General features: G+C 46.5%; 1 protein-coding gene across 1 annotated transcript in view; it reads left to right on the top strand.

Moving 5' to 3' along the window:
* ARMC2 (armadillo repeat containing 2) overlaps positions 1 to 20,268 on the top strand; it is a 109,890-nt gene that overhangs the window by 79,224 nt on the left and 10,398 nt on the right. Inside the window, exon 13 of the mRNA XM_059401162.1 lies at positions 13,449 to 13,764. Within this exon, the coding sequence (XP_059257145.1) occupies positions 13,449 to 13,764 (316 nt within the window). The remainder of the gene's footprint in view (positions 1 to 13,448; positions 13,765 to 20,268) is intronic.

Raw genomic sequence — 20,268 nt, forward strand, 5'->3', positions numbered from 1 at the left:
AAATTTCAGAATCACTAAGTTTAAAACCAAATAATTTATGTGTATACTAAGAACATTTTAATATAAAGCTTTGTGTTTGTTTATATTGGACATCTCAAAACCACCTCCGAATATAATCCCCGTTTGCCACAAATAGCATGTAACTTATTTTTACCCAGCCCAGTACTTCTGCTGAGAATGACTAAATTTGTCAGATTTGATGCTATTATTAGCGGATTTATTAAAAGGTTACTAGTCTCTTTTTGGTTATACAGATGACAGAGAAGTTTCTATGCTCATATTATACCATGACTACATCTTGAAGATGATAAAACCTTGCTTAAAGTGTTAAGTTTTCATTTAGCTTTTAAGCAGTGATTTACAAATATGCACTTGAGTTTCTGATTCCGAGTATTTGGGCTGCAAATGCTTTCCCCTACATATTTAGTATTTTCTCTAAATTATATACTTTGTACGATTTCAGGATATAAGAATTTGCTATGTTAGTGGAAGAATCGATTTGATTAATCTACCCAAAAGTATTCCTGATCTGCTATTAATTAAAGAGTCCATTAAACATTTATTAATCTAGAATTTGGTACAATATATTATCTGAACTGTAATCTTTGGACAAGTGACTTACTCCAGCAGAAAACTTAGGCACTCCTATTCTGGGTTGTCTTTTTTAAGGAAAAAAATAAAATGGCAGAAAAGATACTTTACTATAGCATTAAAAGAATTCTTTTAGAACCTGTACTTAAAAAGTTAAGTTATAGATTTTGTTTGAAGTGTTATTTTATGGACTTTCTTTGTAATTTTATTATTCTCTTTTCCTTTGGTGTTTTGATCAGGGATGATTCAGATAACTAGAACTGGAGAGGACACCTTTGCTTGCACTAGAATTTTCAAAAGTGCGTGAAAGAAAACATTTCTGTTTAACAGTTTGATTTTAAGTTATGTCAGAACCTGTAATTTTTTAAAAAGGAAGAAAACCTATCAGTTCAGTGCTAACAAATAGCCCTGTTGTTTTGTAGCATTACTAGTAATAGCTGTTTGTTTTTCTAACTGTAGCTTGGATGATGGCCATGTTTAGTAAACAGACAGATCCCCTGGTATCTTGCCAATATGAGACACTTGTGATGTCAACATAGTTAGGAGTATGTTTTTTCTGATTCAAGGGATGAACCGTCTTAAAGTTTAATTGGCACAAACTTTTACCATGCCTCTTAGTGAACTATTTTTTCACTTTGGACCAATAGTTATCTGTAAAGCAAAATTGGTGTTTCAGAGCCATATTTTTCCTCTGTTGATCTATATGATAATTTTGTGTTCCTATTAAAATTATTTTGGTTCAGAAGAATGAAGAACTCCTTGCAAACTATGTGCGGTACATATTGTTTCCAGAACCATCAAAGAAATGCATAACTTATTAAATTATTTTTATCACTGTAGTAAAAATAATATTCAGGGGTGCCTGGGTGGCTTAGTCAGTTAAGCATCTGCCTTTGGCTCAGGTCATGATCCTGGGGTCTTGGGATTGAGTCCCACATCGGTCTCCCTGCTCAGTGGGGAGTCTGCTTCTCCTTCTGCCTCTCTCCCTGCTCATCTTCTCTCTCTCTCTCTCACTTTCTCTCACTCTTTCTGTCTCTCATATAAATAAATAAAAACTTTAAAAAATCATATTCAGATATATTGTATATTTCCTTGTCTTCTTAAAGGTACTAAAAATAATTTAACCTCTTCTTTTTTAAAAATAATTTTTATTAACACATAATGTATTATTTGCCCCAGGGGTATAGGTCTGTGAATCATCAAGCTTACATATCTTACAGCACTCACCATAGCCCATACGCTCCCCAATGTCCAAACCCAGCCACCATATCCCTACCTAATTTAACGTCTTCTTTTTTAAGATTTCATTTATTTATTTATTTGACAGACAGAGATCACAAGTGGGCAGAGAGGCAGGCAGAGAGACAGAGGGGGAAGCAGGCTCCCCACTGAGCAGAGAGCCCCGATACAATGCGGGGCTCAATCCCAGGACCCTGAGATCATGACCCAAGCAGAAGGCAGAGGCTTAACCCACTGAGCCACCCAGGTGCCCCTAATTTAACCTCTTCTTGATGCCCAAGGTCAATATTATAAGTATTACTCATTGCTCTAGAGGGTATCTCTCCCATCCTGGGAGCATGAATCTGTTGATGAGATTCTTTAAATGTCTGTGCCTTCTTTTTGTAGATTTCTCTCTCTTCCCTTTCTACTGATTGTTAACTCTGCCTTTGGTAATCTTTACTTACATTTTGTGATTATTTCCCTGCAGTTAGGAGAGGAAACTCACAATAAAACTTGTTAAAAGTATCACTTAAAGAAGCCTTAAATACAATTGAATATGAATGGGCTCTTAATGAGGGGACCTGAGGGGACTCTTAGATGCAATAGCCCTTGTCATTTCTCATCTTCAAGGGCCAATTAGTAGTACAAGATGTAGCTCTCGTGTCCCTTCCCTTATGAAGCTTTTGAAGACCCTCAGTTGCTCCCACATCTGTGTATCATTTTAAAGATTCAAACATAGCCAGTACACCCAGCTAGCACACCCAGAGCTAAGGATGTCCCAAGCAGAATGTCCCTAGTCTTAACCACTTCACAGTAATGAAGAAAAATTATTCAAAACTTAGAAATAAGATGCTGGGCTGGGAGGCTACATGTCCTGACAAAGCCATGCTGGGGAGCTGTTTAATTCTCCAGAAGAATGTATCTGTGTTTAAACTTGCTATTTACTATTTGATTAGAACCCAGGCCCTGTAAAGTACACATTAATTTGTAGATTTTTCTCTGGTAGACAAGATAACCTCAAAACTTATGATTGTATGACCCTGGGGACTATTAGCCAGGTGCGTATCTAACCTAGTAATCGAACATTCTTTTTAATGCTTGTAAGCACCCAATTCTTTAATTGTTCTTGGAGCCAACTTAACCATTGTATTGGCTCCCTCATTAATGAGATAAGTAATTTTTTTAATGTGTTAATTTTATATCTGTATGAGAGTCATGTTGTTAACTCTTCAAAAATTCTACATTGACTCTGTGCCGTGTTTTACTTATCCTAAAGAATGAAATGTTTACAGTTTTGATCTCTGATTTTTTTTTTTTAGTAAGAAAAACAGACACATAATTTATATTATATTTAGAAGAGCAGGGTAATTGTTCAGGCCATAAGGAAGTAGTTATGTGTCCCAACTACTTCCTAAAATTATTAACCCAAAGCTCCATACTCCATAGGTCTTTATAAACATTTCTTTTGTGATTCTCCAAATGGTTGTTTTTTGTGTAGCTGCCTTGCCCACTACTGGGAAAATTCCTGAAGGACACAAGCCTTGTTTTGATAAACCTGAGATGATGCTTGGCATACTAGACGCATGACAAAATGCTGAAAGAATGAATTTTGAGTATTTGAAATGCTTTGGAATCCGTAAAGCATGAAAAAATATTTCTTCTAGTATTATAGTACTTCTTCCTTAAATATTTACTTTCCTTTCCTGCTTTGGAGGAGGAAATAATAATAATTTTTTCCCACATTTTCCACATTGGTGAACTGTCATACAGAGGACTAAAAGAGAAGTAACGGATTTTAAATTACTTCAGACCAGGATAGCATCTTAGGTTCATGTTCCCAAATGATCAGGGGAATATGATTTGTATTTCCTCTCTTTTAGAAATAAAAGTAAATCTAGAAAACCCACACCAGGCATGTTCTGCTGAGAATGTATTAATCTGCAGTGGCTAAAAACTGCTACACCTGAGATTTATTTGGATGTTGAGGCTTTGAACTAATCTTTGGAAAACCCACCAGGCTCCCAGCAACTTACAGAATTGTTAGTTCCTACAATTTTTATTTTATTTTATTTCTTTTCAGTGTTCCAGAATTCATTGTTTATGTTTACAAAAATCCTAGACTAAGTTAGGTTGTAGATGTATACTTTGGAAGACTGGTAGTCTCTTAATAGACATAGCTATCACCAAGCGATTAAAGAAGCAGGAGGAGTCTATATACCTTATCTTTCTTCTGAGGGATCAGTATTAACTTTATCTTAAAAGTCTGAAGGCTACATTGGGAATCAGCAGAGACTTCATTTTTCTGAGACTAATTTTTGAAGCAAAGAGTGTTCATGTCTAAGCATTTTTTTTTCCAAGAATACAGAATAAAAATTAAAAAAAAAAAAAAAGGAAGGAAAAAGAAAGAGCCCTCTGCATACCTCCTTGAGTGATTTTATCAATCTGGTGAGGAGCTCTGCAGAAAACTGTGTCGGCCACTTCCATGGTCCAGCAAGGGGGAAATTCTGTTTTGACTCAGGTAGTGCCAGAGCTGATGGCTGCAGGGAGAAGTAGAATATTTCCTCCCCATATCTGCTGATTTTCCCACTGAAGGAAAAAAAAAAGAAAGGAAGGAAGGAAGGAACAAATTTTGCACGAGAAAATGTCAAAGGTTAAAAACAAAAGAATTTCCTTTTATTTTTTTTAAACATTATTCATATTCATCTCTTATCAAGGTAAAGTCTGACTTCTGCAAATAAGACCGGGTCTTTTTAAAATGTACTTGATCTATGTTATCAGGTCAGTGATAATGAAGGGTTGAGGTTTCACGTTTATATTCTACACATCTGTGTTGTGAAAATCTGTTACAAGGAACATGGATTTTTATTTTTTAAAGTGATATTATAAAAACAGACAGTAGGTCTTAAGATGGAGAGATTTCTAATTCTTTCTTGATAATAGCTCCTAAATGATCATCAGAATCACCCGGGGAGCTTTAAAAATACACATTCTCAGGGCCCCACCTGTGGAGATTCTGGTTCTGGGCCGGAATGGGGCCCAAAGGCCTATTTTTAGAGGTCGTCAAGTGATTGAAATGCATAGCAGCTTTGGGAACCCTGTGGTATAACTTATTAAAACAATTTCTCCAACATCAACAGCGGAGAGTTTCTATAAAATCTCAAGAGATTTTAACGTGATGAATCCGATCAGCCACACAGGGTCAGTCTTTCTCTGAGGGGCCTGCAACCGACAGTGCATCTCCCTTGCAAAATCAGAGCCAGACTCGCAAGACAAAGCAGGTGCTGGCGGGAAAGGTTTCCCCAGCAAGCAGGGGTAACCGGCCCTTTCGCTTTTTGCACCAAGAGCTGAAGGCTTTCTTAGCTAGAGAAAATGAGATGGTTTATTAGATGCTTCCATGAATTACCCCCACCCCCCTGCCTCGCTGGACTTGTGTCAAAACGTCTAGTCCTGGATAAAAGAAAACAAACAAAAAAGGAATCGCAGGACCACTCCCAGAGTTAGACTGACAGTGCTTGACAGCACGGCATCGTGTTGGTGAGTTTTCAGACGTGGGTCGGGAACCACTCAGGAGAGGCAAGTTCAAGCTTCCTCCTGCAGGACCCTCAGAATGGCCTCAACCTCAGGTAACTAGACAGACTCTGAGTTGCGGATTTGCATTGAGCGAAGTCACCCCCAGATTTTATTGGTAAAGGAATCACCAAACGTTCCTGCTGGTGTCCTGCTCTGAGAAAGTTCAGTGTAGACCCATATCTAAACTTCGTAAGTTTGCAGCAGATACATCTGAGGAAGACTTGTGTGTGTACAAAACATGGCCAAGTTGGCTCCAGCCCTCTTTGCACACAGCCCTCCAGCAAGGTGGGCCTGTCTGTGGCGGACGGTTGTGGTACCAGCCAGGGTTTCTGGTTTTTCAACAGTCTCAGAGAAAAGGAATCCACTCCTCCCAGCTCTTACAAAGGACTTTCTCAGGGAGAACAAGAGAAACGTCTTTGGCTCCTGTCTGAGGAGGTTAATTGCTCCAAGATCCACAGTACGACTCATAACTCCGGTTCCCACACACACACGGAGACCAAAGCACAACATTTCAGTCAGCTTGATGCCACCCGAAAGCTAAACGGTAACACGGCAGCTATTACAAATGCCAACCAAACTCGATTAAATGACACGTCTCATTTCAGAAATGTGCACATATTGTATGCTTTATGGTGTAAACTGCATTTGGTAGAAACCAAATGTACCAACAGATGGTCCTCGAAACACAGGAATGAGCAGGGTCGGCAGCATCCTTGCAAACCGGGGCCTACCTCGGAAGGTGCCTCTGACGTCAGCGTCACCACAGTTAGCGTCTCCACAAAGTATGCTTGGGTTTGTTTTCTGGAAGAACATGAAGGGATTTTCCCCACTTCTTCTGGAAATATCTATTGGGCAGGAGATCCGGTAAAATGCCTCCAAGAAGCTTTGTGAGATGGGCAATATTTCACAGAGGTCATGGTCCAGAAACAATAACCTTTATCTGCATTCCCATCACTTGCACCCATCGAGCAGCTGCCTGTCTAACCCTCTCCATTTTTAGATGGGGTCAGTTTCTTGTTGTTGTTGTTTTTAAAACCGGAACTTCCAGAGGCAGGCCAGTCATCAGAGTGCTCACAAACACTGTCTGGGAATCGCCCGGCGTGTCCTTGCTTGTGCCGCTTTCAAAGTCAGGCCTCCCTCATTCCATGTGGTCTTCTTTCCGGCGAAGCGGTCATGTTCAGCCTCGCACGCACAGTGAGCCCCGTCTGATCTGGAATGCTTGGACATGGCCGTGTTGATCGCAGACCTGGAATGTTTACACGGGTGCCGTCTTTCTAGCTGTTTCCTCCTTAACTCAACCACAGGGTGCAGCCGTCCAGAGATAGCATGCCCTCTCTCTCCGCTCCACCTTGTGCGGGGTCGGTGAGGATCGGCGGGGAAGGCACCTCCACCCCTTCCCCTGGAGCCTTTATATGGCAACTTGGCTCCCAGCTCGCCCTCGGCCTCCCGCCTGGTAGGAGCGGGCCCGTGGCTCTCTTCCCAGCCCCTCTGCAGGCACATTCCCAGTGGGTACTGCTAGCATTTGGCTGCGCTCGCTCCTTTTCTCAGCCTTGGCCTTGGTCTGCACTCCTGACTGGGCACGCAGCACAATAAGCCCTCAGCGTGTTCATTCTTTCCAGCTCCTGCTGCTTTGCCCTTGTGGAACTGGCTCTTCCCCCACACAGCACGGATCCTGGACGCCTGATTGATGTCTGCGGACTTTAAAAAGAACAGAGCCCAGTGAAATTCTAGCCCTGCCTGGCACTTTGGAGTGATCCAGGAGCACGTAGCTGGGGCTTGATGAATGGCTGCCGACGGGATGGATAATTGAGGCATCCCGTGTGGTGTCTTCTGGTTTGATCGTCCACTTAGACCCTGGGTTTCGAGTCTCCAGCATCTCGGATTCTTCCGTCTTGTACGGGTCGGCACTTCTGCAAACCGCTGACCCACCTTCAGGACCCCGGGGTTAATTAGCATTTTTGCGGGAACGCAGTCTGCCTGCCACGTGGGTAAAACTGATCTGTTCTTCAAGCCACCTGTAAGTTTGATTCACATGGACGATTCATGTTGACCTTTCATTGGAGGCTGGGAATTTGGGTAAAGGTGGCAAATTGCAAATCCCAATTAGCTCTCAGATCCACGTTGCATGAGAAACTCCTAACCCAGTTTTAAATGGGGCACCATGAAGATCTTTGTAAAATGTTTTCCTTTACTCACTAGACGTGGTTCTCTCTTAAGTAAGTGGCATCTGCTGACCATGATTTATTCGTTCTGGGATAGTTTGATACAGTTCCTTCCCTGGGGTTGGCGTGATGCACACCAGTTATTTTAAGGCTGGGTAGGAAGGGTGTGGGCCTCGAGGAGGAACATGTTCGCTTTGGCTGCCCGTGGCCAGGGCTAATAACGTGAGGTCATTGTGGAACTGGTCGCACGGGGCCAGATGGTGCATCAGACGCTAGCTTCGACATTTACTAGGCAGTGCATGTTTTTGAGTGAGGCGATGGTGTAGGAGCCTTAGGAAGCGGTGTTAATGTTGATCCCAGAGGAAGGACCCCATCAAGGGTCTGTGGCAGGTGTCTATAGATAGGGACCTCTCCCTGGGGGGAGGCAGGCATAGGAAGGAGAGGCCGGGAGATTCTGAGATGGCAGAGCAAAGGGACCTCGGCGACTGGTTGATGAGGGGAGTGAGGAACCACAGATGTCCGTGGGGCCAGGTCTGGGGGACTGGACAGGTGAGGGTGATGGGGAAGGATGAGAAGGGCTAATGAAGTTTGGGAATCTGTCCGTAGGCACAGGTGCTCCGAGTCCTGCCCCTTCTCACCGGGCTTGGACCTGGGGCTCGGTGAGTGCCGGGAAGCCTGAGTGCCCACGTCTCTGAGAAGGAAAGTCCCCTTCGCTGACTTGAGGCCAGTCTCTCCCATGTGGAAAGCAACATCAACATGCCTGCCCCTTGCTTTTTTCCAGTTAAAGCAATTTCATTTATAGCAGCACGGGGCCCACTGAGACTGAGTACTGTGCTTGCTCGTGAGGAAGAATTTCCAAGACTAAGGAGAATATCCCACACCATGACTGGAAGGCACGTTGGAGGTCAGGGCTCTTGAGAGAGATGGACCTGTTTGTCTGAGCTCTGGTTGGCCACCGCTGTGGCTGCGCCGAGTCCATTTTTATGCACAACGAGAAAGTGCGTATGAACTGGTGATACTAGACTGCTTTCTTTGAGCAAAATTTTATCTCTCCTGGTTCATCTTCACTTTGCTATTTCAAAATTCATGGCTGGGGGTATAAATCTGCAACCTGGTATTAAATTTATTAAAAATGTTCCAGAAGTTCAGGGTTGATTTGGAGGGGGCTCTCCGAGACAATCTGAGAATAAAGGAGCAAATCTGTACCTCAAAGGAGACCTATCTTCTGCTGAAATGATTTTCTGCTGTGGATTCAAGCCGTGGTCTCCACACGTGGTTACTTTGGGCCTTTGTCTAATTCTTCAAATCTTTATAGAATATTTAATCAAGGGGTACTCTGTGGACTCGAGAGGGATTGGGCTGTGGGACAATAAACGACCTCTCTGTGCTGTAGTCTGGGGCAGTCCTCCGCGCAGGGCCGACCACCCAGGGCCGGCCACGGCCCGCCGGGGCCTCTCAGGGATTCCAGATGAGTCAAGACAAGCACCACCTCTGCCAGCCTCCTGGGAGACGGCTTCTATTTCGGCCTCGTCCATGTTCCCTAGCTCTGTAGAGAATAGAGTCGAGGAAGGTGGTGGAGGGGGACTGAAAAGCTGCCTGAGCCAACCCCGAGGAAGAGGACAGACCCAGGGAGCATAGCAGTTGCTGGAAGCTTGGTGCCGCAAGCCGTGCAATCTGCCATCCCCGTTTGTTGATCTCGCATGCCATCCTTCAGTCGGCACCACGGCTGCCAGGAACCACCCCCTCCTTTTTCCATGCGAAGGCAGGGAAAGAGGCATTGTGGCAGAGTTAACTCTTCCTGCCCCGAAGTCTAGAGTTCCTCCTTCCCCAGGCCCCCTGCCCCAGGTGGGGGGTTGGGACGTTGGTAATCTGTGCCACGTTAGGATCCACACAGATATTAGAATTGAAGGATTTCAGAAGTCAAAGGGGCCGAGGGAATTTTTCCGAAGAAGAAAAGCAGCACTTTGTTGCCCCCAGATTGGACCGCACGCGGCAGGGGCTGGAGGTCACCTGAATTTGGAAGGACAGTGATCGTTAAGGAAAGCTGCCTTTTTCTCCAGCCTGGGATGATCTGGGCCAAACACTCCTGACAAGTCAGCAAGGACGGGTAGAGACGGCACAGGCCAGAGACACCTGCTGCGGTCTACGAAGGAGGAAAACACACACAGGGAGGCAGAGGTGAAGCAGCCAGTCCTGGGAAGGGGGTGTGGCGGGGAGGGGAGAGAAGAAATAATCCAGCATCCTTCCAAAGGCAGCTGTGACACTTTACAGGGTAAACGGAGTAGCCTGATGTGATTTAGCAGAAAGAATACCACTCCTTTCTACATAGAAGGCCTTTCCTGTGTTGCTTACCATGCTTCTGAGGAGATGGGAGAGGGGTGCAACCTGGGACCCGGCGTGAAGTCCGGGACCCGGCTGTCCTGGGGGGTGTGCGGGAGGGACTACCTCGAGCGTGGGACAGGACTGTTCAGAGGAAAGGGCTACAAGCCATCACTGTTATTGTTATTGAACCAATTTGTATATCTGAATGCTTGGCACAGTGCCCGGCCCATCATACACGCCCGGGGTTCACTACTGCCGCTGTTACCACCATGACAGCTGACCACTGTTAAGTTTTCGGAGGCAGAACTCACGTGGCGGGTCTTTACTCAGACACCGTACCTCAAAGTTGATGCACAAAGCTCCTCTTCCTCAGCTTAGGAAGCATACAACGGAATAGCCTGGAGGAACCTAATTCTCAGAAATACCCTCTGTCCTGTTGGGAAAACGTCCTGCTTTTCCGTTGGGTGTGGCCAGAGCGCAGGGGCGCTTTCCTTCCAGAACCCAGGGAGGAGCCTCTGCTCCTAGGAACGATGTGAAGTAGCCACTGGTTGTACGCGCGGAGACGGATGTTATAAGGGAACTGCATGTGCTTGTGTGAGATGTAAGACCCACAGAGATCAGACACTGACAAAGGGACCTCAGTTCCCAGCGAGGGGACTGTCCCAGGTCCTCTTTCTCAAGACCTGCTCCTTTCCACTGGCCAGCCTGCCCTGGCCTCCCCTCCAGAGAGCCGTATTTTGAAATTACCTCCAACGGATCTGAATTCAGCCTTACCCCATAGATGTTAGCCTCATCCTCGCAAATGGATTAGAAGCTCTTCAGAGCCCCTTGTCCCATTTCTTTTCCTGGGAGTGTATCCTTCCAGGCCCTCAGCATGGAGAGTTATCTACGGACTGGCATTCGGGTCCTGGTGGCCCGGGAGCGGGTTCTCCCCACCGGATGACTGGCTGCTGTGGGTTGCCTGCCCAGCAGAGGTTTTTCCCAGTGTGAACTCTCCTGGACCAGCTCCAGTTCTCGCTGGTGAGTTAGCCTTCGACTTTCTTCATGTTGACAGATGGTTCCCAGCTGCACAAGCCGCGGCCTCGCCTCTCCTCGGCCAGTGCCAGGGGAAACTTTTCTTTCAAGAACAAGCAGGAACAAGTTGGTGTTGGCCAAGTCACCCCAGGCAATTCCAGAAGTCTTGTCCTTTGTCTGGGACCCTCCGCTCTCTGCCACACGTGGTCCCTGCGCTGCCCACCCCCCAACCCCCAGGTCCCACCTAGACCTGGCTCCCCGAATAAAACAGGTCTAGGCCTCTGCCCTTTGTCCCTCGTGGTTGAGGCTGCTAATTACTACAGATTCGATAAGCAAAGCTGCGTTTACTGGGAATCGCTCCTGGTGATGTATTTGCATTTTATTTTTATTTTACTTTTTTAAAAAATTGTATTTATTTATTTGAGAGACAGAGAGCACACACAAGCGAGGAAGGAGCAGAGGGAGAGGGACAAGTTGACTCCAAGCTGAGTGCAGAGCCCAGCTTCGGGCTAGAACTCACAACCCTGAGGTCAGGACCTAAGCCAAAAGCAAGAGGAGTCTTAAGGGTCGGAGCCACCCAGGCACCCCTCATATTTGCTTTTTTTTTTTTTTTTTTTCAAGATTTTTTTGTGTATTTGACTGAGACACAGTAAAGAGAGGGAACACAAGCAGGGGGACTGGGAGAGGGAGAAGCAGGCTTCCCACTGAGTGGGGAGCCAAACGTGGGGCTCGATCCCAGGACCCTGGGACCATGACCTGAGCAGAAGGCAGAGGCTTAATGACTGAGCCACCCAGGCACCCCACATTTGCATTTTATAAGGAGATAATTTCTTAACTGCTCTGCAAAAGGCTAGGCAAAGGAGGTCCTTACAGGATAGACTTTGTGGGAGTCAGGGCTTGGTTGTAGAAAGGCCAGGGGAATCCTGGGTTCAAATCCTAACTCATTCCTCACTAGCTGTGTGACCAGGCAGCTTCTACAAACCCCAGTTTCTGTCAGATTGCACAGCGCCTCGCACTCTGATAGCATCCAAATCGGTGAGAGCCCCTCCATGAGTGTCTCTTCAAAGTCCCTTCCTGGGGTCCCTGCATGGCTCTGTTCATTAAGCATCTGCCTGCAGTTCAGGTTGTGATCCCAGGGTCCTGGGATCGAGCCCCGAGCCCCACATCAGGCTCCCTGCTCAGTAGGGCTTCTGCTTCTCTCTCATCCTCTCCCTCCCCCTAGCTTGTGCACTCTCTCTGTCTCAAGTAAATAAATATAATCTTAAAAAAAAAATAAAGTCTCTTCCTCCCAGAGGAATTCCCTTACCATCCACGGGTAGCGGGGAGGCCAACTGTATTCCGTCATCTGTCTGTTGTTGTAGAATTAAGAACATAATTGTTTTTGTATCCTGTTCAGTTATAATTGCTCTCAGCTTGGGATTTTTAGAAACATTTATTGTGAAATATAGCTGACTTGCAGAAAAGTGCATGAAACACACATGTACCGTTTAGCAAATTGTGATAAAGGGGTTGCCCACGTCACCACTACCCTGGTCAAAGACGAGAAGTACTGCTTTAAAGAGTAACATTTATGACACAGTGATTCTCAGCTGGGGGTCACTTTGCCCCCAGCGGACGTTTAAACCTTTTTGGTTGTGGGGGCGCCTGGCTGGCACAGTTCATAGAGTGTGCAGTTCTTGATCTTGCTGTCATGAGTTCAAGCCCCACGTTGGGCGTGAAGCCTACTTAAAACAACGGTTAACCCTTCTTGGTTGTGATGTCAAGGGAGGCACTACTGGCTTCTCTAGTAGGGGCGAGGGTTGCCGCCTGCTAAACACAGCCCCCACAGCAAAGATTCTCCTGCCCTCCGAAGTCTGCTGAGCCTGGGTTGGGGAAGCCTGATGCAACACAGTCTGATGAACCGTTGTGCAAAACACCTGGTTTCTGGAAACACAGTGCTTCCCTAGGAGGTGACCTCTTAGTGAAAGACGTAGGTGCTCAAGAAAGCTGTTAGTGTCAATACTTATACGTAACATGTTATTAGTGATGCCGTCCTACTCAACTAACTGTTCTCTGGGGGATTTAAAAAAAAAAAAAAAAAAAAGGCCAACCAGAATTTCAGATGAAGGATCTGAAGTTAATAGCCCCTGCTAAGTACATCCCTCAGTTTGTAGTCGCTCACTGTGGCCAGATGCTTTTAATCTCCCCTGTCGATTTGCACAGATCTTGGAAATCAAATACTAGACACGTTAGGAGAAGCCAGATGTGTTCCATCCTACTATTAATTAACTCGGGAATAAATTAAATACTGTACTCTTTCCCACGACTAGTCCTACCCTTGTTTTTGTTTTTGTTTTTGTTTTTGTTTTTTTATTTACTTGAAGGAGAGAAAGAGAGAGCGAGCACAGGCAGGCAGAGAGGCAGTCAGAGGGGGAGGGGAAGTGGCTCCCCGCTGAGCAGAGAGCCCGATGCGAGGGCTCGATTCCAGGACCCTGAGATCATGACCTGAGCCGAAGGCAGCCACCCAACCGGCTGAGCCACCCGGGCGCCCCGGTCCTGCCCTTCGTAACCCGCTTCTCTCTACTGCAGGATTTGGTCGTCCGCATTGTCTTTATTCTCGGCAACCTGACCGCGAAGAATAACCAGGCTCGCGAACAGTTTTCCAAAGAGAGAGGGAGCATCCCGACCCTGCTGGCATTGTTCCATGCATTCTACAAACTGGACCTGTGTGCGGAGAAGCCGGTGGCGGGAGCGGAGCAGCCCCAGACGCCCAGGCCGCGGGCCCAGGCGGAGGACGTGCTCATCAAGCTGACCCGGGTGCTCGCCAACTTAGCCATCCACCCTGGCATCGGCCCTGCGCTGGCCGCCAACCCGCAGGCCGTGGGCCTGCTGCTTACCACGCTGGGTAAGGCCCGCGCCGCCGGCCGCTGCCTGCAGGGGACTCAGGAGGCCTCAGGTGGCCTCCCGGGCGCGGGGACGGTTTCAGTGGTGAGTTAGGCTCGCTTGAATGAGCCGTCTCAGCTGCAGGTGGGAAAATCCCTCTTCTGCTCAGAACTGCCTCCAAAGTAAACCAGGTTAAATATATATATATATATATAAATACACACACATATGTATATATGTATGTGTACATATATCTATGTATTAAATATGTTTTAAATATATATATTTTAAATTTAAATTCCACATTAAAGATACATAAAAATATATTTTTCTCATACATATATATCCGAAAAGAAAAGAAAAAAAAGTTACTAAAATCCACTGAAGTGTACACCTTGAAAAGGGTTTATTTTTAGAAACATTTTTCTTTTTTAAAGATTTTATTTATTTATTTGACAAACAGAGATCACAAGTAGGCAGAGAGGCAGGCAGAGAGGAGGAAGCAGGCTCCCCGCAGAGAGAGCCTGATGTGGGGCTCGATCCCAGGACCCTGAGATCATGACCTGAGCCGAAGGCAGCGGCTTAACCCACTGAGCCACCCAGGCGCCCCGAAAAGGGTTTATTTTATGGTATGTGAATTTTGTCACAATTAAAAAAAAGAAGGTACCAATCAAATTGCCAAAAATTGGCCAAACTAAGCGCAAACAGTTTAAAATCCTTCATTTTTCCTGCGTTACTCCACGGGATGAGACTGTATCTTTTTCTTAGATTTTTACAGTACCTGTAATTATGGCCCCAGTCACTCTGGTCCCATTTCTCCCCATTATTCGCCACTGCACTCTTCCATAACAAACTACCACTGGCTGGGTATCTTGACCCAGAGAAATTTGTTTCTTGTGATTCTGGAGCCTGGAAGCCCAAGGTGGAGGGGCCTGCCGGTGGAGTCTGGGTTGAGAACTGGGTAGAGGCTGACTTCTCACCGGGTCATCACGTGTGGTTCCTCGGAGTGTAGCCCCAGGAAGAGAGTGGATGATCTCTCTCTTTTTCTCTTCTTCTAAGACCTCCAATCCGGTCCATCAGATAAGGACTCCACCATTAAGACCTCTTCTCACTTTACCTCCTAAAACCCCTACCCCAGTTGCAATGGCATTGGAGGTTAGGGCTTCCACATATGAATTTGGGAGAGAGGACACAATTCAGTCAATAATATTCTGCTCCTGCCCCCCCCCCCCCCCCGAATTCATATCCTTTTCACACACAAGACACATTTATTCCATTTCAATAACTTCAAAAGTTTTAATTCATTCCAGCATCAGCTCTAAAATCTAAGAATCGACATCTCATTTAAATATCATCTAAGTCAGATATTGTGAGACTCAAGATATGGTACATCCTGAGGAACAATGCCTCTCCTGTGAACCTGTGAAACCAGACATGTTACATGCTTCCGAAATACAGAGTTGGGCAGGTCTAGGATAAACATTCCCATTCCAAAGGGAGAAACAGGGAAAAAGGAAAAGATTGCAGTTCCCAGGCAAGTCTGCAAGCTAGCCAGGTGAATGCCATCGTAGTTTAAGACCTGAAAGCCATCCGCTTTGGTTCAGTGTTCTGCCTTCCAGAACCCCTCGGCGGGGGCTGACTTCCACATCTGTCTGTTCAGGCACCGGGGCTCTGCAGGCTGGTCTTGTTCTCAAGGCTTCAGGGTGAGGGTGTCTGGCCTGTTGAACCCGAGGGAGGGGCCCTGGTTGTGATCTCTCACCTTTGGGGTCATTTCCATTCTTCTAGAAGAATAATGCTCACTCACAGCCCAATAGCTCCCTCGTCCTGACCTGTCCCATGCAAGGATAGCCTTCCTGTCTCAGAGCCTTTCCGTTCCAACTGGCAGTGTTTCTGCCCACAGAACCCCAATCTGTATTGATTGATATTCCAAACGCACATTTGGTTCACTCTCGCACATGCTTTTACACTTTTTGCCATAGGGATAGACTGCAAATCTTCCAGATCTTCAGGTTCTACTTCTTTTTTGCTTAACAATTCTTTCTTCATCTCTCTTTCCTCACATTTTACTGTAATGTCAGGAGAAGCCAAGCCAATCCTCAAACACTTTTGCTTTGAGATCTCAGCTCAATATCCAGTATCGTTGCTTGCAAGTTCTACCTTTCACAAAACACTAGAATGAAAACATAGTTCAGCCAGTTTTTCGCCACCTTACAGCAACCTTTCCAGCAGTTTCCAGGAACCTGTTTCTCCTTTCCTCAGAATGACCTTTTATGTCCATATGTCTACCAACACTCTGTTCATGATTACTGTTGTGTTCCCTAAGAAGACGGAAGCTCTCTCTCCCGCTCTCCTCTTTTCCTTCTGAACCCTCACCCGAATTGCCTCTAACATTTCTCATTTCTACCATGCACCTCAGACTCCTCCAGCCTCCCGTTATCCCCCAGCTCCAAAGCCGCTGCCACGCTTTTAGGTACTTGGTACAGCCGCAGCCCACTTCGTGGTTCCAACCCCCATCCCAGTCTGCTACGATGGCCGTAACAAAAGAGAGCAGACTGGGTGACTTCAACAACAGATTTATTTCCTCACACTCTGGAGACCGGAAGTCTGAGATCAGGTGGCCATCATGGCTGGGTTCTGGTGCAGTCTGTCTTCCTGGCTTGAGGATGGCAGCCTTCTGTTTGTGGCCTCACACAGCCTCTGCTGGCATGTGCCCTTGGAGAGCATGTGCTCTCTCTCTCTCTTCCTCTTCCTTTTTTATTTGATTTTATTTATTTATTTGACAGAGATCACAAGTAGGCAGAGAGGCAGGCAGAGAGAGAGGAAGGGAAGCAGCTCCCTGCTGAGCAGAGAGCTGGATGTGGAGCTCCATCCCAGGACCCTGGGATCATGACCTGAGCTGAAGGCAGAGGCTTTAGCCCACTGACCCACTTAGACACCCCTTTATTTTTATTTATTTATTTATTTATTTATTTGTCAGAGAGCACATGCTATGATTAGGGGGAGCGGCAGGCAGAAGGAGAAGCAGGCTCCTCACTGAGCAGGGAGCCTGATGCTGGGCTTGATCCCAGGACCCTTAGATCATGATCTGAGCTGAAGGCAGATGCTTAAGCGACTGAGCCATGCAGATGTCCCTCTTCCTCCTCTTATAAAAGCCACTAGGCTTATTGGATAAGGATTCCACCCTTATGACCTCATTTAATCTTCATTAATCTTCATGTAATCTTGTATTTCCAAATACAGTTACGTTAGGGCTTCACCATATGAACATAATTCAGTCTATAGACCCTTCCACTTTTTAGGCCTTGTCATTTCCCACAGTCACACCTGCACGCCCGTGTGCAGGGAAATTAACTACTACACAGAGGGATCAACTTAGCTACTACTTACCAGGCTCTGACAGATGTTTTCACTGCAGAAGAAACATTAATACCTGATGAAAATGATGTTTGGGGGTAACCTTTGAACTTGGCCCCCTGCTATTCATTAAGATCCATTATTGAGTACTTAGTGCCTAAAGAATCCTATGCTAAAAGAGGTTTATCTTAGTCTGCTCAGGCTCCTGTGTAACAGAGCACCACAGACAGGGTGGCTTAAACCACAGACATGTTTTCTCACATCACAGTTCTGGAGGCTGGAAGCCCAAGGTCAAGGTGCCAGCAGGGTTGGCGTCTGGCAAGGATGCTGTTTCTGGCTTGTAGATGCTCCTTTCCTCCTCTTCTAAGGGCAGCAGCCCTATTGGATGATGGCCCCATTCTGATGACTCATTTGGCCCTTCACCACCTCCTCGCGGGCCCTCGCCCCAGATTCAACCACCTTGGGGGTGACTTCACACTGGAGCTCCTCCATATGAACTTGGAGAGGAATACCAACCTTCAGGGCATAGCAAGGCTTAAAAACACATAGTGTCTGCTCTTCAGGAGCTCTGGGTCTACAGTGGAGACATGGCAGGCATGCGGGCAGGAAGCCGATGGAAGCACCGGCCTCCAGGCCGACACAGGATATGTCGAGGACTTGGAGCCCCAGCATTTGTCTCTAGAAGCCAGTCTCTTCGCAGAAGTGACTGAAAATTAAAACAAAACAAAACAAAATGTTTCTAATAAGGACTGGCCCTTTCAGCAAGCTCCCAGATTTAGAGATTTGCTGCCTTAGTGGCCAGCTCCAAATTCTAGACTTTGTTATATCCAAGAGCCAGCTACACAGGGCTCTCTCAAGCCCTCTGGCAGCAAATGCTGGCCCCAGGCAGCTCTACTGGGCACTCGGGAAGAGAGGTAATGAGAAAAACACATGGTTGAGTCAGGTATACCCGGATTCAGATGTGGGTTTTGTGAAGTCAGGCAAGGTATGGAACACCTCTAAGCCTCAGTGGTCTCATATGTAAAATGGGCATATTAGGAGGTTGATATGGACTGAATTGCACCCACCACTCCCCAGCTCCAAATATTGAAGCCCTAATCTTCAGTGTGATGGTATTTGGAGATGGAGCCTTTGGGAGATAGTCAGGTGTAGACAGGGTCATGAAGCCAGGGTGCTTGTGGTGGGATTAGCATCTTTCTAAGAAGAGATGCCAGAGAGCTTGCTCTGGCTTTCTCATTACCATGTGAGGATATGGCAAGAGGGTGGCCATCGGCAAGCCAGGAAGGGCTCTCACCGGAACCCAACCACATTGGCAACCACATTGGCATCCTTCCAACCTCCAGAACTCTGAGAAAAAGAAATTTCTGTTAATTAAGCCTCAAATCTGTGGTATTTTGTTATGGTGGCTGAGCTGAGACAGTTGCACCTTTGGAGTATGAATTATTATGGGCTCAAATGCTTATAAGTGCATGTAAGGCATTGTTTTTGTGGCGCTATGTGCGGGTACAGCCCTTGGTGCTGTTGTGATGGATACCTTGTAGCAAGTTCCTCTTGCCTAAATGCCAGACCCTATACAGAAGGCGGTAACACAGAAGAGCTACCCTTTCTTTTCCTGGACGAGCTAATGAATTCTCCCAAGGCAAGAGAAAAAAATCAGATTCCCGAGGTCTAGTGCCATCAGTCTGGGGGTGGAGGGAACAAGGACTCCTCAATGGCATTTCTACCTCTGCCGGGAGATGAGTGTGGAGGCTGAGTGGAAGGCAGGGACGGAATGACCAAGGGTCTCCTGTGCGGAGTAAGGGTTCAGTCCTCCACTTGTTGTTGCATTCAGCAACTATTTATTGAGCTCTCCTGTGTGCCAGAGTCTGCTCTCGCTGCTGGGAAGACAACAATGAAGAAAACAGACAAATCCCTAGTTTCACATAGCTTCCATCTTAGGACTAGAAGACAAACATCAAACACATAACAGGTCAGATGATTATGTGTGCAATGGAATAGATAAAAGGAGGGGAAGGGAAAAAGAGGAATGGATGCCATGTTATAGAGGCAGGTTAAGGAAACTGTGTTCTGTAAGATGACAGCTAAACAACCACCTGAAGAATGAGGGGAGTGAACCGAGTGGGCACTGGAAACATAGTATATTCTAGACAGAAGGAGCAGCGGTGCATGGGTTCAGGCAGGATCATGCTGATAGGTTTAAAAAAAAAGAAGAGGGCACCTGGGTGGCTCAGTGGGCTAAAGCCTCTGCCTTCGGCTCAGGTCATGATCCCAGGGTCCTGGGATCGAGCCCCATATCGGGCTCTCAGCAGGGAGTCTGTTTCCTCGTCTCTCTCTGCCTGCCTCTCTGCCTACTTGCCATCTATGTCAAATAAATAAATAAAACCTTTTTAACAAGGGGGGTGGGTGGGCAAGAAGACCAGTGTGGTGAGGGTTGGAATAGCAAATGAGGAGTTCGATGTCAGAACTGGGGCTGCCTAGGGACCCCTGGGTGGCTCAGTCTGTTAAGCATCCAACTCTTGATGTCAGCTCAGGTCATGATCTCAGGATCGTGAGATCAAGCCCCACATTGGGCTCTGCACTGAGCATGGAGCCTGCTCCATATCTTTTCTCTTCTTTTCCCTCTGTGCTACGCCTTCCACAAAAGAAGGAACTTGGGGCTGCCCAGGTAGGGCCTGAGGCTCAGGTAGGACAAGTGATGTTAGTTGACTATTAGAGGATCGTGATAAGGATAGACTCCGGCAGGAAGGTGGGAGAGGAGAAGCCAGGTAAGAGGTGAGGGATGGGCTAGGTGGTAGCAGAGGAGGTGAGAAGCGATCAGATTCTTGTGTGTTTGGAAGGCCGCACGGTTAGGAGTTATGAACAGATTATGCCCTAAGGGTGGTAGCAGAGGAGGTGAGAAGCGATCAGATTCTTGTGTGTTTGGAAGGCCGCACGGTTAGGAGTTATGAACAGATTATGCCCTAAGGGTCATTCTGCTGAGAGGTGGAGGTGTGAGGAACAGACTCGCAGGGTAGAGCCCTCAGGAAAGCTCAGAACAGCGCAGGTTGGTGGGGGTAAGACGCAGATCAGTGGGGGTGAGACACAGCTCAGCTTGTTCATGCATTGGCACGTGCACTTGACTATAACTACAGAGCCTAGGTCAGCCTAATTTTTCCAGACGCCCTGACTGGAG

The sequence above is a fragment of the Mustela nigripes genome, chromosome 5, assembly GCF_022355385.1.
Source record: "Mustela nigripes isolate SB6536 chromosome 5, MUSNIG.SB6536, whole genome shotgun sequence".
Taxonomy (NCBI): Eukaryota; Metazoa; Chordata; class Mammalia; order Carnivora; family Mustelidae; genus Mustela; species Mustela nigripes.